Source organism: Pristis pectinata, chromosome 23, assembly GCF_009764475.1.
Source record: "Pristis pectinata isolate sPriPec2 chromosome 23, sPriPec2.1.pri, whole genome shotgun sequence".
In the NCBI taxonomy this organism is placed as follows: domain Eukaryota; kingdom Metazoa; phylum Chordata; class Chondrichthyes; order Rhinopristiformes; family Pristidae; genus Pristis; species Pristis pectinata.
This window is the reverse complement of record NC_067427.1, coordinates 20672954-20688175: the sequence shown is the minus strand read 5'-3', so window position 1 is coordinate 20688175 and position 15222 is coordinate 20672954. Positions and strand designations below refer to the sequence as shown.

Genomic DNA, 15222 nt, shown 5'->3' with positions numbered 1-15222 from the left:
ATCAGGGAATTATTGGCATGAATATCTGCATCAAGTGGAGCAGGATAATTTTCAGGTAGCTTGGTTACATTTTCTGCATGTTCCTCTCTTTTATGAGGAAAGTAAATTGGTAAATTGGTTTATTATTGTCACATGTACTGAGGTACAGTGAAAATCTTTGTTTTGCATGCCATCCATACAGATCATTTCATCACTCACTGCACTGAGGTAGCACAAGGGAAGAGCAATAACAGAAGGGTTGAGTAATCTTTCCCAACTTTCTCACTTCTAAAAGTGCTGACTTACACTGAGGTACAAGAGGACACCTTCACCCATCAACAATGAGCTATGATAGTTCCAACAGGCCAGTCAACATTAGAGTGTATCAATCTCATTGGCTGGACCAAGCACAGTGCTCACTAATTGGTGATTAGGAGTAATATAAGATGAGATCTTTATTATTCACATGTACATCAAAACACACAGTGAAATACATCATTTTTTGCGTAGTGTTCTGGGGGCAGCCCACAAGTGTTGCCACGCTTCCAGTGCCAACACAGCATGCCCACAACTTCCTAACCTGTAAGTCTTTTGAATGTGGGAGGAAACCAGAGCACCTGGAGAAAACCCACGCAGACATGGGGAGAACATACAAGCTCCTTACCGACAATGGCCGGATTTGAACCTGCGTTGCTGATGCTGTAAAGCTTTACACTAACCGCTACACTACCGTGCCTGCCCTTGTTTGGTTTCTCTGCCCCTGTGTTCCCTCATTTTGAAGTGAAAGGACAGATTGTATCCACCTCAGTTCACACTGAGGATCAAATCGCAATGATTTCTGCAACTTGAATCATTGCATTTGGTCTGCCCAAAACTTGTTGGTCTTCCAGTGCATGGAGATGCTCAGAAGCGAATGCTGTTGACTGGGTACATTCCAAGATGCAGGGCTATGTGCTGAGGGATGCACAGAAGCTCAGTGCAGCCCCCACTAAGGCTTTGTGGGGAAGGGTCACAGTCTAAGGTCCTGCCCTCGATGGACCCAGTGTAACAATCTCTCAAGTGCATCACCGGTGCCTTGTTTAAGGTGAAACCTTGCGTATGCTCATGCATTGCAAGAGAATGTATTGAATTGATGGTACAATGAACATAGAGAAAGATATGGACCAATTATATTTAAAACATAAACAGGTCCTCCCCAGATTACAACAGCATTCTGTTCCTGAGAACTGTTTGTAACCCGAATTTCACAAGTCAGAAATGCAGCTTCCCAGCAATATATTAAATAAAAATATTGGCCAACCACGGGCAATGTGCAGTTAAACCAGGGCAATTAACTGAACCATTCAGACTTCTCTGCAAAATGCAATGATATTGCCGCAAACCAAGTTCCCACATGACAGAATATGCCTGCAGCCCTGCAGCAGCCAGCAATCCACCCCACCAGTCTCCCAACCGCTTCTTTATCTGTATGTGTTTGTACAGAAGTGAGTGTTCACTATCTGTGGAGGACATGTATTATGAATAAAGAATATTTCTGAAATTAAACAAAAGTTACCGCATTTGACAACTGAGGAGTTTGGACTTTCACAAAACTGAAACCTATGTACATAAACTTGCAGGCCCAATCAGTGACAGCACATCACTGGCACTACAATTTAATCCATTGTGGCTAAAATGTGACATGCAGTAAACAGCTTTGCACAGATGCAAAGTATTTTGTTGAGACCACCTCTTTATGTCTGTAGTGATTGATTTTCCTCACAACTTGCAGCACAGTTGTGTTTTGTTTTCCTTACAAAAGGCTCATTTTGTTTTAATAAATCATGCAAGTCTGAGGCAGGAACACAATTGGATGATCTTTACACTCCTATGTGGTGTGATAAACTCTATGGAGCATTAATAGTCAGCAAAAAAGTGTAATGCTGATTTCAAAATTAATTTAGCAATATTTATTCTCAATTTTTATTTGTATTTGTTTGTGGTAGTCATGTCAATATGTGGTGGAATGTGACATGTAGTTTTCCCTGGGGATCTCTTCTGAAGCCAAAACTTTTCACTGCGTTTATTAACGCCTTGAATGAGGGGACAGCATTAAGTATTTAAATTTGCTGATGGTGCCAAGAGATATAAATGGTAGCAAGAAGTTGTAAAGGGACGTAGATTAAGTAGGACAAACATCATCTTAAATGGGGGCAAGAGTGAGGTCAGTCGATATGAACCCAAGAAATGTCTTTCATCCCCAATCAGTAGCGGTATATGGTCCTATCCGTGCATTGTACTCTGTGTCTGAAATTGACTTCGCTGGAATGAATTTCAGAGTCAGAGTACAATACACTGATGCAACTTTATAGCATATTAACTCTGCCAACGAGGGATGAAAATTTTTTGGCAATAAATCAAACATTTCATAAGTTTGGAGAAATTTGGAATTATAGAGGAAAACCCAATGGCGTACCTGGCAGGGTACTGAAAATCTGTGCCAACCAACTGGCTGGAGTGTTCAAGGACATCTTCAACCTCTCACTGCTGCAGACAGAGGTTCCCACCTGCTTTAAAAGGGCATCAATCATACCGGTACCCAAGAAGAGCAGTGTGATCTGCCTCAACGACTATCGCCCGGTAGCACTTAATGAAGTGCTTTGAGAGGTCGTTCATGACTAGAATTAATTCCTGCCCGAGCAAGGACCTGGATCTGCTGCAGTTTGCCTACCACAACAACAGGTCTACAGCAGATGTAATCTCACTGGCTCTCCACTCAGCTCTGGAGCACCTAGACAACAGCAAAACATATGTAAGGCTGCTGTTTATCGATTACAACTCGGCGTTCAACACCATCATCCCCTCAGTGCTCATCAACAAGCTTCAAAACCTGAGCCTCTGTGCCTCCCTCTGCTACTGGATTCTCGACTTCATTATCGGGAAACCAGTCAGTGAGGATCGGTAGTAACATCTCCTCCTCGCTGAAGATCAACAAAGGCGCACCTCAAGGATGCATGCTTAGTCCACTGCTCTACTCTCTCTACACTCATTACTGTGTGGCTAGGCACAGATCAAATGCCATCTATAAATTCTCCGATGACACCACTGTTGTTGGCAGAATCTTAGATCATGTGGAGGAGGCGTACAGGAGTGAGATAGATCGGCTGGTTGAGTGGTGTCACAACAACAACCTCACACTCATCGTCAGCAAGACCAAGGAATTGATTGTGGACTTCAGGAAGGGGAAGTCAGGAGAACACACACCAGTCCTCAGTGAGGGCTCAGCCGTGGAAAGGGTGAGCAGCTTCAAGTTCAAGGTGGGCATCAACATCTCAGAGGATCTATCTTGGGCTCAACACATTGAGGCAATCACAAAGAAGGCATGCCAGTGACTCTACTTCATTAGGAGTTTAAGGAGATTTGGTATGTCACCAAAGACTCTTGCAAATTTATACAGATGTACGGTGGAGAGCATTCTGGCTGGTTGCATCACGGCCTGGGTTGGAGGCTCCAATGCACAGGATCGAAAGAGACTGCAGAGGGTTGTAGACTCAGCCAGCTCCATCACAGGCACAACCCTCCCTGCCATCGAGGACATCTTCAAGAAGGTGGCATCCATCATTAAGGATCCTCACCAGCCGGGACATGTGCTCTTCACGTTACTACCATCGGGAAGGATGTACAGGAGCCTGAAGACCCACACTCAGCGTTTCAGGAACAGCTTCTTCCCCTCCGCCATCAGATTTCTGAACAGTCCATGAATCCATGAACACTACCTTGTTATTCCTCTTTTGCACTATTTATTTATTTTGTAACTTATAGTAATTTTTTATGTCTTAATGTCTTGCACTGTACTGCTGCTGCAAAACAACTAATTTCATGACACATGTTAGTGATAATAATTCTGATTCTGAATAAAAGAACTGGTGTTCATAACTTGGGTGTGGTGAAAGGTTCAGCTTGACAAATGGTAAATCTAAACATACATTTTCAAAGAATGGGTCAAATATCTGACAATAATAACCATATTATAGAAAGGAAGGGATGATGAACAGAATCTGTTTCATCCTTTGAGTCTGAGCATTGTACAACCATGAATATTTATAACATCAGGTGGCAGAACCAACAAGATATCCCCTGATCCAATAATAGAGGTCCAACTGCAATTCTTTGTTTCACCCATCAACGTAAGTAATAAAGATGCATCTTCTTTAAGTGCATGGCCACGAATATCATCTTATTTCAATGTAAATACAACAATTGATTGCTTAATTGACTTAACATCTGTCGCAGTGTGTAAATCGGTGGAGAAACGTACAAGACCTTCCCTGAAAAAAAATTCAAGCTTTCTGCGATACTGAAGGAAAACTTCTCAAAATTAGCTTGGCTGTAATTTGGAGTCAACAAGAACTGAAATGCTGTGAAAAAGTAAATTAGTAGAAGGGTGATTCAGCTCTGGCCACTTGCATGCCTCTTAATAAGGGATTGAAGGCTGAAAGCTTACTTGCCTGCTGCCATCGTTAGTGGATGGCGAAATATATTGTTGTGCAATGAGGAGGAAAGAATGAGAGGTTAGAAGTGGGGGTGAGTGGTGTTAATGAAAGAGGCTTTTACAAGATAGGAGAGACCAAGCCTAAATCAAATATATGACAGAATACAATTTTTCATCTTTAAAATCTTCCATGTGGCAGAGGATATCCTTATACTTTGCATATGTTTAGTTGTTACTAACCTTCTGCTTCTCTGGGGCTCCAGTGTCCAGAAGGGTCACATGGTCTTGGGGAAGAAGCATTGAAGGCATACTGGACAAGTTCTCCACGTTCAGTACAAGCGTCACAGACTGATCCCAGTTCGCTGAAGTTTCAAAACGCAAAGTCAAATATAAAAGAACTTGTATCAGTACATCTTGCAAGCAGTAGGCACGACAGCTTCAGATTCAAGTCTTCACTGTGCTAAAAAGTGCATCTCTGTCATGCCTTGAACATTGAAAATCTTCCAAAGTGCTTTATATTAACATTATCAACACATCTCAGCACCCTCTGTCATGTCTAACAATTCCCAGGCTGCAAGTGTTACTTTGTCCATGCAGAAGATCATTGTCACGGGTACATTGACAGATTTACGATTCTCCATCAATGGAACACAGAGAAACCTCAGGAAAATGAGTTGTGCAGTGGCCACATAGGTTTTTAGGGCAGGTCAGATACATCAATAAGTATCTAGTGTAGGCATTTTTGGGGGAAACATGGTTGAGCTGGGGGTTGCAAAGTGGTGCGGCTAGTAGAGCTGCTGCCTCACAGTGTGACAGTCCAGGTTCAGTCCTGACCTCAGGTGTTATCCGTGTGAAGTTTGCACATTCTCACTGTGACCGCATGGGTTTCCTCCAGCTGCTCCAGTTCGCTTCCACCTTCCACGGATCTGCAGGTTGGTTGGTTAACTGGCCACTATAAATTGCCCCCAGTGTGGGTCAGTGTATAACCTCGGGGGAGTAGATGAGAATGTGGGGAGAATAAACAATGGGATGAATGTAGGATTAATATAAATGGGTGCTTAATTGTCAGCATGGATTCAGTGGGCCAAAGGGCCTGTTTCCATGCAGTGTCTCTCTGTGGATCTGTGACTCTATCTAAGTGATTGGTCCAGATTTTGCCAGATGGAACGATTTGTAAAATGCCCCATTAATTGTTTCTGCTTATTTTGGTTTGAACATTTTTTTGCACAAAATCGCCAGCTAGTTATAAGGTGAAGGTAGGACCTAGATGAACAGAAAACAAACAATGCATCTCCTTAACCCTTGTGAGTGAAAGACTGAGAGTAAACAAAGGATGGACTGAGAAAGAGTAAATAACAAGGGGGTTAATTCAGTGACAAATCAGGTACAGAAAGAGAAATAACATGAGAGAAAGGAAGTTTGTATTAATAAAGAGCACAAGGAAAACAGGAAAATATTTGAATTTTAAAATCTCCACCAACAATTACAACCTGAGGGGAGGAGATTCACACTTTCAATTGTTCATTTTTTGGACCAGACAGCTAGATTGGACACTTTATTGCACTATCATTGCACAATTTAAGGGATAATTTTGGTGCTCATTACAAATGGACTATTTAATGGCCAATAATTGTGAAAATCCAGAAACTTCATAAAACTGAGAGAAAAATTGAGGACGGAATGCAGCTTTTGTAAATTGTTTTTGAACAATTTCCTTTGTTCCCAATTCATTGACCACCTCTCCCTCGCCACCAGATTTTTCCCAATTTGCGCATTAATAATCCTCTGGTGTTCCTTCTCCGTTTTGTCTGCAGCAAATTTTGGGGCAATACTTATTTCCCTCTTTCTGCAATTGTGTTATTTTCATCTCCTCAGCTCTGAGTATTTCTGATGCTGCTGGAAGAGCTTTCACATGTCACTGAACCTTCCACAAAGTTGCAAAGAATAAAAAGCCTGTTATGAGCACATGGCTATTGCTACCTCTCGTAGAACTGCCCATCGATTGGATGAAGCCAGTGGAATGTCACCGATTCTGCACTCTGATGTATTATCTCTGGAGCGACAGGAACAGGGGGAGGCTTTGTAGTTGGCTGCCAGCTCTGGTACACCAGATCCAAGTAACAGTGCATCCTGGCGACTTGATTGGGACTAAAGGAATTGGTGCAATCATCGTCTTTAAGAGAGAAATAGAGCATTCGTGACAGTCACATCACACGCAACGTGTATACCAACACTTTTCTCTTACTCTCACATACTCCCATCAAAAGAATAATGGCAGTGTTTGTTCCTCCTCTTTGACTGACATTCTGTATCTTACATTAAGAAAAAGCTGATTTAAGACTATGGAGATTGCATATAAATTGTAATTAATGTCCAATTAACAATGGGCAAGAGACAATGGGCTGAATCCTACTTGATTTAACACACTGCCCACTCCACCCCAACCATACTAACTTGATACAGATGTATGAACTTCAATTATCTTGGGCTTCCCAATCCTGAGGCTGAGCATTGTGGAATAGTTAAGACTCCATGGGCTTCAAGTGATACACCACTCAGATCCCATCGCCTTTGACAGTTCACTGGCTTCAAAGGTTTTTGAACAGTTTTTAAATCTATCATTGTCTGGAACATATAGAAGCTATGTGAATAGATTCAAATACTTAAGAAGAATGAAAAATATTTTTTAAAAAATACTTAAAAACAATTTAAAATACAAACTGGACTTGCTGTTTGTACCCAGCCATCTCTGGCATTAAGTTGAGGGGCCAGATGTAAAGTTCATTCGGACCATCTCCTCATAAAATTGTTGCCCTTTTACTGCATCTGGCAGCAGAATTGGAGGTTAGGCATGCTGGCACTGACCTTCACACCAGTACAGACTTCTTTGAGTTCGTCTAAAATGATTGGAACATCAAATGGGAGAAGGTGGATGGTGGACCAGTGCCCTCAGAACTGTTGACTAGCAGTGAGCAGGATCTGACCCCCTTAAAGGTTAAAGCCTTATTTATTGGTTGTCCAATTAAACTACTTTTGGCTACTGCATAAAATAATACAGGAACATCAAAAAGCAAATAAATTATCTGAAAGGGATTTGGTCCATCAAGCAAAAGGAAATTCTTGTTCTTTGACCTTTAGTTCTTTCTTCCTTAAAAACAATAATTTCCTGCAGGGTTTTGCCTCAGGCAAACACAGGTCTGTGCAAAATTGCTAAAAATGTAATTGTCCTTTAACAATATTTGTATATTTGTTGAGTGCAGCATTTGCCATCAGTTAAGTACTAGCCAACACAAATATGGAACTTATATAAAGTTTAACTGCAGTCCCTGATACAAAAATGAACAAAGCAGGAATCAGATAATCTGTTTGTTTCTCAGAAGACTGCTTGAGAGACCAAACAGGGATTACATTGTCATTACACCACCACTTTTTTTGATGTCCGCTGTGATTTTTGGTCTTATTACAACCTACACTGATACTTCCTCCTTGGTTAATGCCTATTTCAAGCAAAATCTCCAAATGCAACAAGCAGCGAGTTTGGAAGCTATTCCACAGTAATGGAAATTCAAACAAAGGTGAATATACACAGTCAATTTAATGGCATTCTTACCTGCGTAACTCATGTAATTAAAGAAAGGAGTATTAATAAAATGGCCAAAACCACATGTTTCATTTCCAGGGTCAGGGTCTTTGCACTGTTTATTTTTCGGCGTTGGATTAGTATCAGCACATAAGTCGCCAGTATCCATCGAAGCCTCAGTCTCCATGCAGGGATCTGTGCAGGATTCAATTTCTGAAATCCCCTTAAACACGTGGTAGAGCCCAAGACTGTGGCCTATCTCATGGATCATGGTGTGGGTATGACCAGGGATTCCATAGAATGAAGGATTCAGCACTATGCCACCTGGGTGAGCAAACAGAAGTAATTTATATGTGGAAATTTTGATGTGCAGGTCAGAATGCTGGAAAAGTACCAGCTGGGATGGGGTAAGTGTAGGGGTGAACAGCACAGGCTTAAGTTGTAGCAATCTCTTCTGATCTGCAGCAACTATCGTTTTAAATATCCACGCTGCATAAACTCATCTGAGTTAATCACCTTTTTTATACAATAATTCTGTTATTAATCCTATACCTCAAACTCACACTGTTAAATGAAGAATTGAAACCTGTACCCACTGACTGAGAACAGGCAATTGCCTCAAAAAGAAACATTCACACAAATCTGGCCCCAGTTTCATTTGTCCAAGTCATCTACACCAGAACAACAGTTTCCTTTCAGATTATTTAATACACAGTTTTTTTTTAAACTGCAGGACAACTGACACATTATTTCATTCATTAGATTCCATTTCATTGAACTGTTTACACCTTATGATTGGCATGCATTCTCACCATTCCCCTCAAGATTTTCCGCTTCCTTCTATTGGCCTTTTTATGTCACTGTTTGTATTTAATCTCAGCGTGTGAAGAAATGCAAAGAAATTCTGAATAATTGGTCAGAGCATCTGGGAGGATATCAGCTGATGAAAAGTGGTTAGGTTCCCGTTTATTTTCCTGCACTGACTGTACTTGGAGGCTTTGGATGGAATATCTATTGCTTTACCACATGGCATTCTGCAACTCTTTGCAAATTGCCGCCTGTATTGCTAACTTCATACATCCCAGAAGCATTCAGTTCTCTCTCAGCTTTCCATTAGGTCATTGCCACTGCCTTCATAAAACAGTCCAGCTATTTAAAGTTGCAGCAACCCTTTCCAAGAGCCTACCCAGCAATCCAGCTTACTGTCTTGTGCCATACCGGTGAATGTAAACCACATACTGTGCTGTCATTTTAAAACAAATTGTAATAAAGTCTGATTGAGACATGTCTGTCATACTGTTTTCTAAATCTCCTGGTGATTCATTTATGGAAACTGGCGGCAGTATTTACATTGACCAATACCTACTCCTCTGATAATATAGACAGATCTTGAAAATATGATGTCTTGTAAAGAAATAGTTATTGGTCCATGTTTACCCTTTTAAGTTTTCCTTGAAAGTTATTGTGGCTCTTTTCTTTTAGAAAAAGGAATCTTCTACGGTTACTTGAAAGAAAGGATAGTGGCCAGCAGAGAAGTGTGCAAGATAGACATAAAGAGACAGAGAGAGGGAGAGATGGAATTGTTGGGGCAGAGCATGCTGAATGGATGAATTGATTATCAACAAAATAAGACATCAAGATGAATAAGTAGTTTTATAAATCTACTACTTAAAAATGTATGGATGAACAACCTAGATGAGTAAGGGCTTCTTTATCCCATGGCCATGTGGCAACTCCAGCCAGCTCTTCATCAGACGAATTGGCAAAGAATATATTGAGATGCGTTGCACCATCCAGTTTCAGAATGTTCTTCAGATCTTTCACATCCAAGTACGCCCTGCAATTGAAACACAAGTCCCATGAAAATATTCTGTCATACATCATGCTCCTTCACCATTTGATAAATAATTCCAGATCCATTTCAAGTAAATTAGTTCAAGAATGATCATTGCTGTGGCTGAACTAAAAATCATGTTCTACAATCAGCTGTTGAGGTGACCATGGGGCTGATGGCAGTAGGAGTTATTTATGTACAAGTGCTACCACGCCCTCAGGGGAAAGATGCTCCTTGTGCCTGGCACCACACTGTCTTTTTCTCAGTGAAACTGGGATCCCCCTTACTAGCCAACCATTCACATGCAGCAAAGAGCCCAGCATTGCCGTTAATGTATGGTTACTGTGAATCAAACCCACCAAAGGGGGTTTGGTCCTGCTCATTTTGGTCTAAGCACCCTTTAAATAATGTGACAAATGTCAGTTATTGCCCAGCACCTCCATAACACTGAAAATGAAAGATTGCAAGAAAGCCATGTAGGACAGTAATTAGACCATTTCCTCCAAGAAACCAAATTATCTGCACCTATCTTAAAGAAAATTTTATGAATCTTAGCCCTCTTGGTAGTTAGTCACAAGTATTCAAGAGACCCGAGTTCATGTTTCAATGTTGCACTGTCTGAGATGTCATCTTCCAGATGAGAGTAAACTTTGTCTGGTGTCTCATATGGCTATCCAGCCAATAGCTGTTTATGGGAGCTTTCTGTGCACAAATTTGACTTTGACTACTACATTAGAAAATTACTGCACTTTGACCAATTCTATTTTGTTGGTTGTAAGTTGCTTTGTATGGCCTGAGACTGAAAGAAGTTGAATTTATGCAACATTTTCTTTCTTAGTTATCAAGAATGTTGCCAGAAGAAAATCTTACAAACTACCAAATGATTTTTTTTACAATGGGACCTGAAGAGCTTAATTGTGCTGAAATTGCTGTATATACCAAATGGTAGACTTCTGACTTACATTATGGAGTTAAATGCACTAATTATATGCGCTGTACCGTAATAATACTGTGTGTACACAGTAAATCCATTCACTGATCCTAGGAGAGACCACTGAATGGAGCTCAGACTCTTATAGGAACTAATTTTCAGCTCATTAGCTGGTGCTCAGAGCTTTTGTTTCAATGAGCATCTATCGTGCTGAATTGGGCTGCACCTGACATTTCCAAAGGTTTAGTTGAGTCCAGATCTTCAGGTGCTTCTTGTGTTGGGTAAATTGGATTCAGATGGTGTTATTGTGATTTCCTTTTTCTTGTTTCACTTAAATTTACTCCTTCCAAAAACCTGTCGCTAACACCCTTGAAGAATAGCACACTTTCTGCAATGATTACTACCAGATTGCTTGTGTTCTGCAGGTGTCAATAGTGAACTGAGAACATTATCCTTGTGCTTTGACTTGTCCATATTTTGCAAATGGAGGGGAAGGAGAGAGAGCCTTGAGGGAAGTACACTTGAAACTTTTGTTATGTGGGCACAGAAACACTTGGCCCTCTCAATCCCAGCTGAAAATCTAATCCCTCAATCTGTGTTATAGGGCCATTGAGTTATACAGCACAGAAGCAGGCCCACCATGTCTATGCTGATCTTCGAGTACTAATCCTATTTACCAGCACTTGGTCCATAGTCTACAATCCCTTGGTGATTCAAGTGTTTGTCCAGATACTTCCTAAATGTTGTGAAAGTACCTGCCTCCACCACTTTCTCAGGAAGTGCATTCCAGATTGCAACCATCTCGGGGTGAAAAAAGATTCTTCTTCAGATCCCCTCTAAATCTTTTACTCCTCAATTTAAACTTATGCCCTGAATCTTTGTTGAGGTTTCACTCTCAGTGGAGAGAGAATTAATGGCAAACTGTCCCTGACGTGGCTATCGTTGCACTGTGAAGAGAAGGCAGCATAATAGGAAGGAGGAAATCAGCTTTTCTTCACATGACATCACATTGGAAAACACTGGAAACACTCAGCAGTTCAGTCAGGTAGCATTTGTGGAAGGAGAAATAGAGTTAACATTTCAGGTTGAAGGCAATTTGTTTTGACGAGAGGTCTTCAACCTGAAACATTGTCTGTTTCTCCTTCTACACATGCTCCCTGTCCTGCCGAGTGTTTCCAGCATCTTCTGTTTTTATTTCAGATTTCTAACATCTGCAGTGTTTTGATTTTCATTTATAGCAGACACGTATGTGTTGTGTGTGGATTTGTCTCTATACACCTTAAACAGATACCACTCTTGCCAGGTTTTTGTGTGGAGCTTGTAGTGTGTAAGGGGTTGCACTTCATAGTTGATTACTAAATTGTATGCCTTGAGCTGTAGTCCAGAATTCTGAGACCCTATTGGGAAAATGTGAAGTTGTTCATTTTGGATGGTAGAATGAACAAATGGCATGATTTAAACGGTGAAAGATTGCAGTGGTTCTTGTGCACACAAATGCAGCAGGTAAGAGGGATGTCAAATGCAATTTTGGCCCTTTTTTCAAGGGGATTGGAGAATAAAAGTAGGGAAGTCTTACCACAACTGTACAAGATGCAAGTGGGACCACATCAAGAGTATTCTGAACAACTTTGGTCGCCCTATTTAAGGAAAGATATTAGTTCATTGGAGGCAGTTCAGAGATCTGGAGGGCTTGTCCTACAAAGAAAGGTTAAACAGGTTGGGACTCTATTCATTGGAATTTAGAAGAAAGAGAGGTGATCTCATTGAAATGTATTAGATTTTTAGGGATTGGAGAAGGAAATGCTGAATGTTTCCCATCACAAGAGGTTCAGAGGGCATGATCTCAGAATAAGCGGGCACCCATTTAAGACTGAAATGAGGAAGAATTTTTATTCCAAGAGTATTTTGAGTCTTTGGAACTCCATGTTCCAGAGAACTTCAGGGGCAGAGTATTTAAGGCTGAGATAGGTAGATTTCTAATCAGTAAGGAAATGAACAGTTATGGGAAAAGGGCAGGAAAGTGGACTTGAAGAACATTGGATCAGCCATGATCCTACTGATTGACAGAACAGGCTCGAGGGACTGAGTGGCCTACCCCTGCCCTACTTCTTATGGGCTTGTGATCTTTTAGTATTTCACCCATAAAACCACTTTTGACTGTAGATATCACAGGCTATTTGATAATTCAATGCATCACAGACTAGTCTCAATCTACTGCCTATTGAGACTTACTTTTGTTTACTCTAAAGCAGAGGACAGTGGATAATGGTTACGACCATGAACCTGAACTCTTCTGTCTTTCTTTCCAGGCCCAAGAGAGTCAGTCATAAACTCAAACCTCGAACATGTCACAATGCAGGAACCGCACGCCATCAATGTCCATTTATATATCACCTTTGTTGTCGTAAAATCTTGTTTTCAGGTGCACTATCAAGCACAGTGGGGCAAATCTTCGATCGTCCTGCTTCTTGTTCTAGCGTGCCCCTGGACACCAGACCCTCAGATCCCCAGCACCATGATATGCTGATTGCAGTACTGGGCTGTCTCAGCACAGACAGTTGGCTGCTCTCATAGAATAGCTTTGTCAGCTGGAGAGACCCTGCCCCTTGTCTCACCAGCTGTCAAAGACTATAAACGTCCTTCACGTCCGTAAGCAGTCATTAACACTTAGGACCTGTCCAGAAGTTTAAAATATTCATTGCTTCAACACATTGAAGAAATGCATTCAACACTCCAAAAACCAGTTAAAAAGATTGAAGTTAAGTGAGGTAAACGGTAACTAAAATAGCTTACCTTCTCCCAGCAGCCAATGTCTCCCATTTGCTTGAATGGGAACTGCAGCAGTACTGCAGATTTAACTTGCCACATGCTGAGGTGGCAGGTTTCCCATGCAGAGAGGGGGAACATTCATGCTGCCGCATTGTGACTTCACGAGGGGTCTCCTGAAGCTGCCGAGGTGTCACCACAACCAGAGACAGCGGGGTCAAAATTACTGTTGCTGGCTCATGCCCACACCCATGCTGAAGAATGGGATTTTAAGGGGGGGGGGTATCTGGGTAACTCCCAGCAAGATCTGCTCCAACTTGTGGACAATAGGCCAGGTGGCCAAGGGCTTGGTTGAAGAGCCGGAGTTTTTGAAGGAGAACTTGACATGACGGGCCCAGAGCTCGTTGAGGTGTGGCCGCTGGTGTACAAAGGTGAGACCTCTGCTGGGGCTTGGTTGAAGTGATAGGTTTTGTGGGGCATCCAAAAGGACTAAAATGTGAAGATATAGGGAGGTTATGGGGAAAATCCCAGTGCCTCAGGCTGAGGACAGTGAAGGTCTCTCCTTCTTCCTAGACAGTCCCTCAGGATGGAAGCCGACTTGCTTTCTTAATCCCTTTATGTTTTCAACTTTTATTGCACTCCTTGCTTCACAAGGATATCCTTCCTCAGATCGGGGAAACAGACCTGTATACAATATTCATAGAACCATAGAACCATAGAAAAGTACAGCACAATACAGGCCCTTCGGCCCACCATGTTGTGCCGACCTTCAAACCACTCCTAAGACTATCTACCCCCTTCCTCCCACATATCCCTCTATCTTAAATTCCTCCATATGCTTATCTAACAATCTCTTGAATTTAACCAACCTATCAGCCTCCACCACCACCTCAGGCACTGCATTCCATACACCAACCACTCTCTGGGTGAAAAACCTCCCTCTGACATCTCCCTTGAACTTAAAGCCATGTCCTCTTGTATTGAGCATTGGTACCCTGGGAAAGAGGCGCTGGCTGTCCAGTCTATCTATTCCTCTTAATATTTTGTATACCTCTATCATGTCTCCTCTCATCCTCCTTCTCTCCAATGAGTAAAGCCCTAGCTCCTTTAGTCTCTCCTCATAATCCAAACTCTCTAATCCAGGCAGCATCCTGGTAAATCTTCTCTGCACCCTTTCCAACGCCTCTACTTCCTTCCTATAATGAGGCGACCAGAACTGGACATAGTACTCTAAGTGTGGTCTAACCAGAGTTTTGTAAAGCTGCATCATTACTTCACGGCTCTTAAACTCAATCCCACAATTTATGAAAGCTAACATCCCATAAGCTTTCTTAACTACCCTATCCACCTGTGTGTCAACTTTCAGTGATCTGTGGATATGAACCCCCAGATCCCTCTGCTCCTCTACACTGCCCAGAATCCTGCCATTTACCTTGTATTCCACCTTGGAGTTTGTCCTTCCAAGGTGTACTACCTCACACTTCTCCAGATTGAACTCCATCTGCCACTTCTCAGCCCAGCTCTGCATCCTACCAATATCCCTCTGTAGGCTTTGACAGCCCTCCACACTATCCACAACACCACAAATCTTTGTGTCATCTGCAAACTTGATAACCCACCCTTCTACCCCCTCATCTAAGTCATTAATAAATATCACAAAA

At 41.8% G+C, this 15222-nt stretch overlaps 1 protein-coding gene across 4 annotated transcripts in view; it reads right to left on the bottom strand.

The window, feature by feature from the left end:
- pappaa (pregnancy-associated plasma protein A, pappalysin 1a) overlaps positions 1–15222 on the bottom strand; it is a 275180-nt gene that overhangs the window by 210031 nt on the left and 49927 nt on the right. For all 4 annotated transcript variants that reach the window (XM_052037112.1, XM_052037114.1, XM_052037113.1 and 1 more), the window contains exons 3-6: positions 9722–9867; positions 8061–8354; positions 6431–6623; positions 4691–4812 (exon numbers count right to left, since the gene is read on the bottom strand). In XM_052037112.1, the coding sequence (XP_051893072.1) occupies positions 4691–4812; positions 6431–6623; positions 8061–8354; positions 9722–9867 (755 nt within the window). The remainder of the gene's footprint in view (positions 1–4690; positions 4813–6430; positions 6624–8060; positions 8355–9721; positions 9868–15222) is intronic.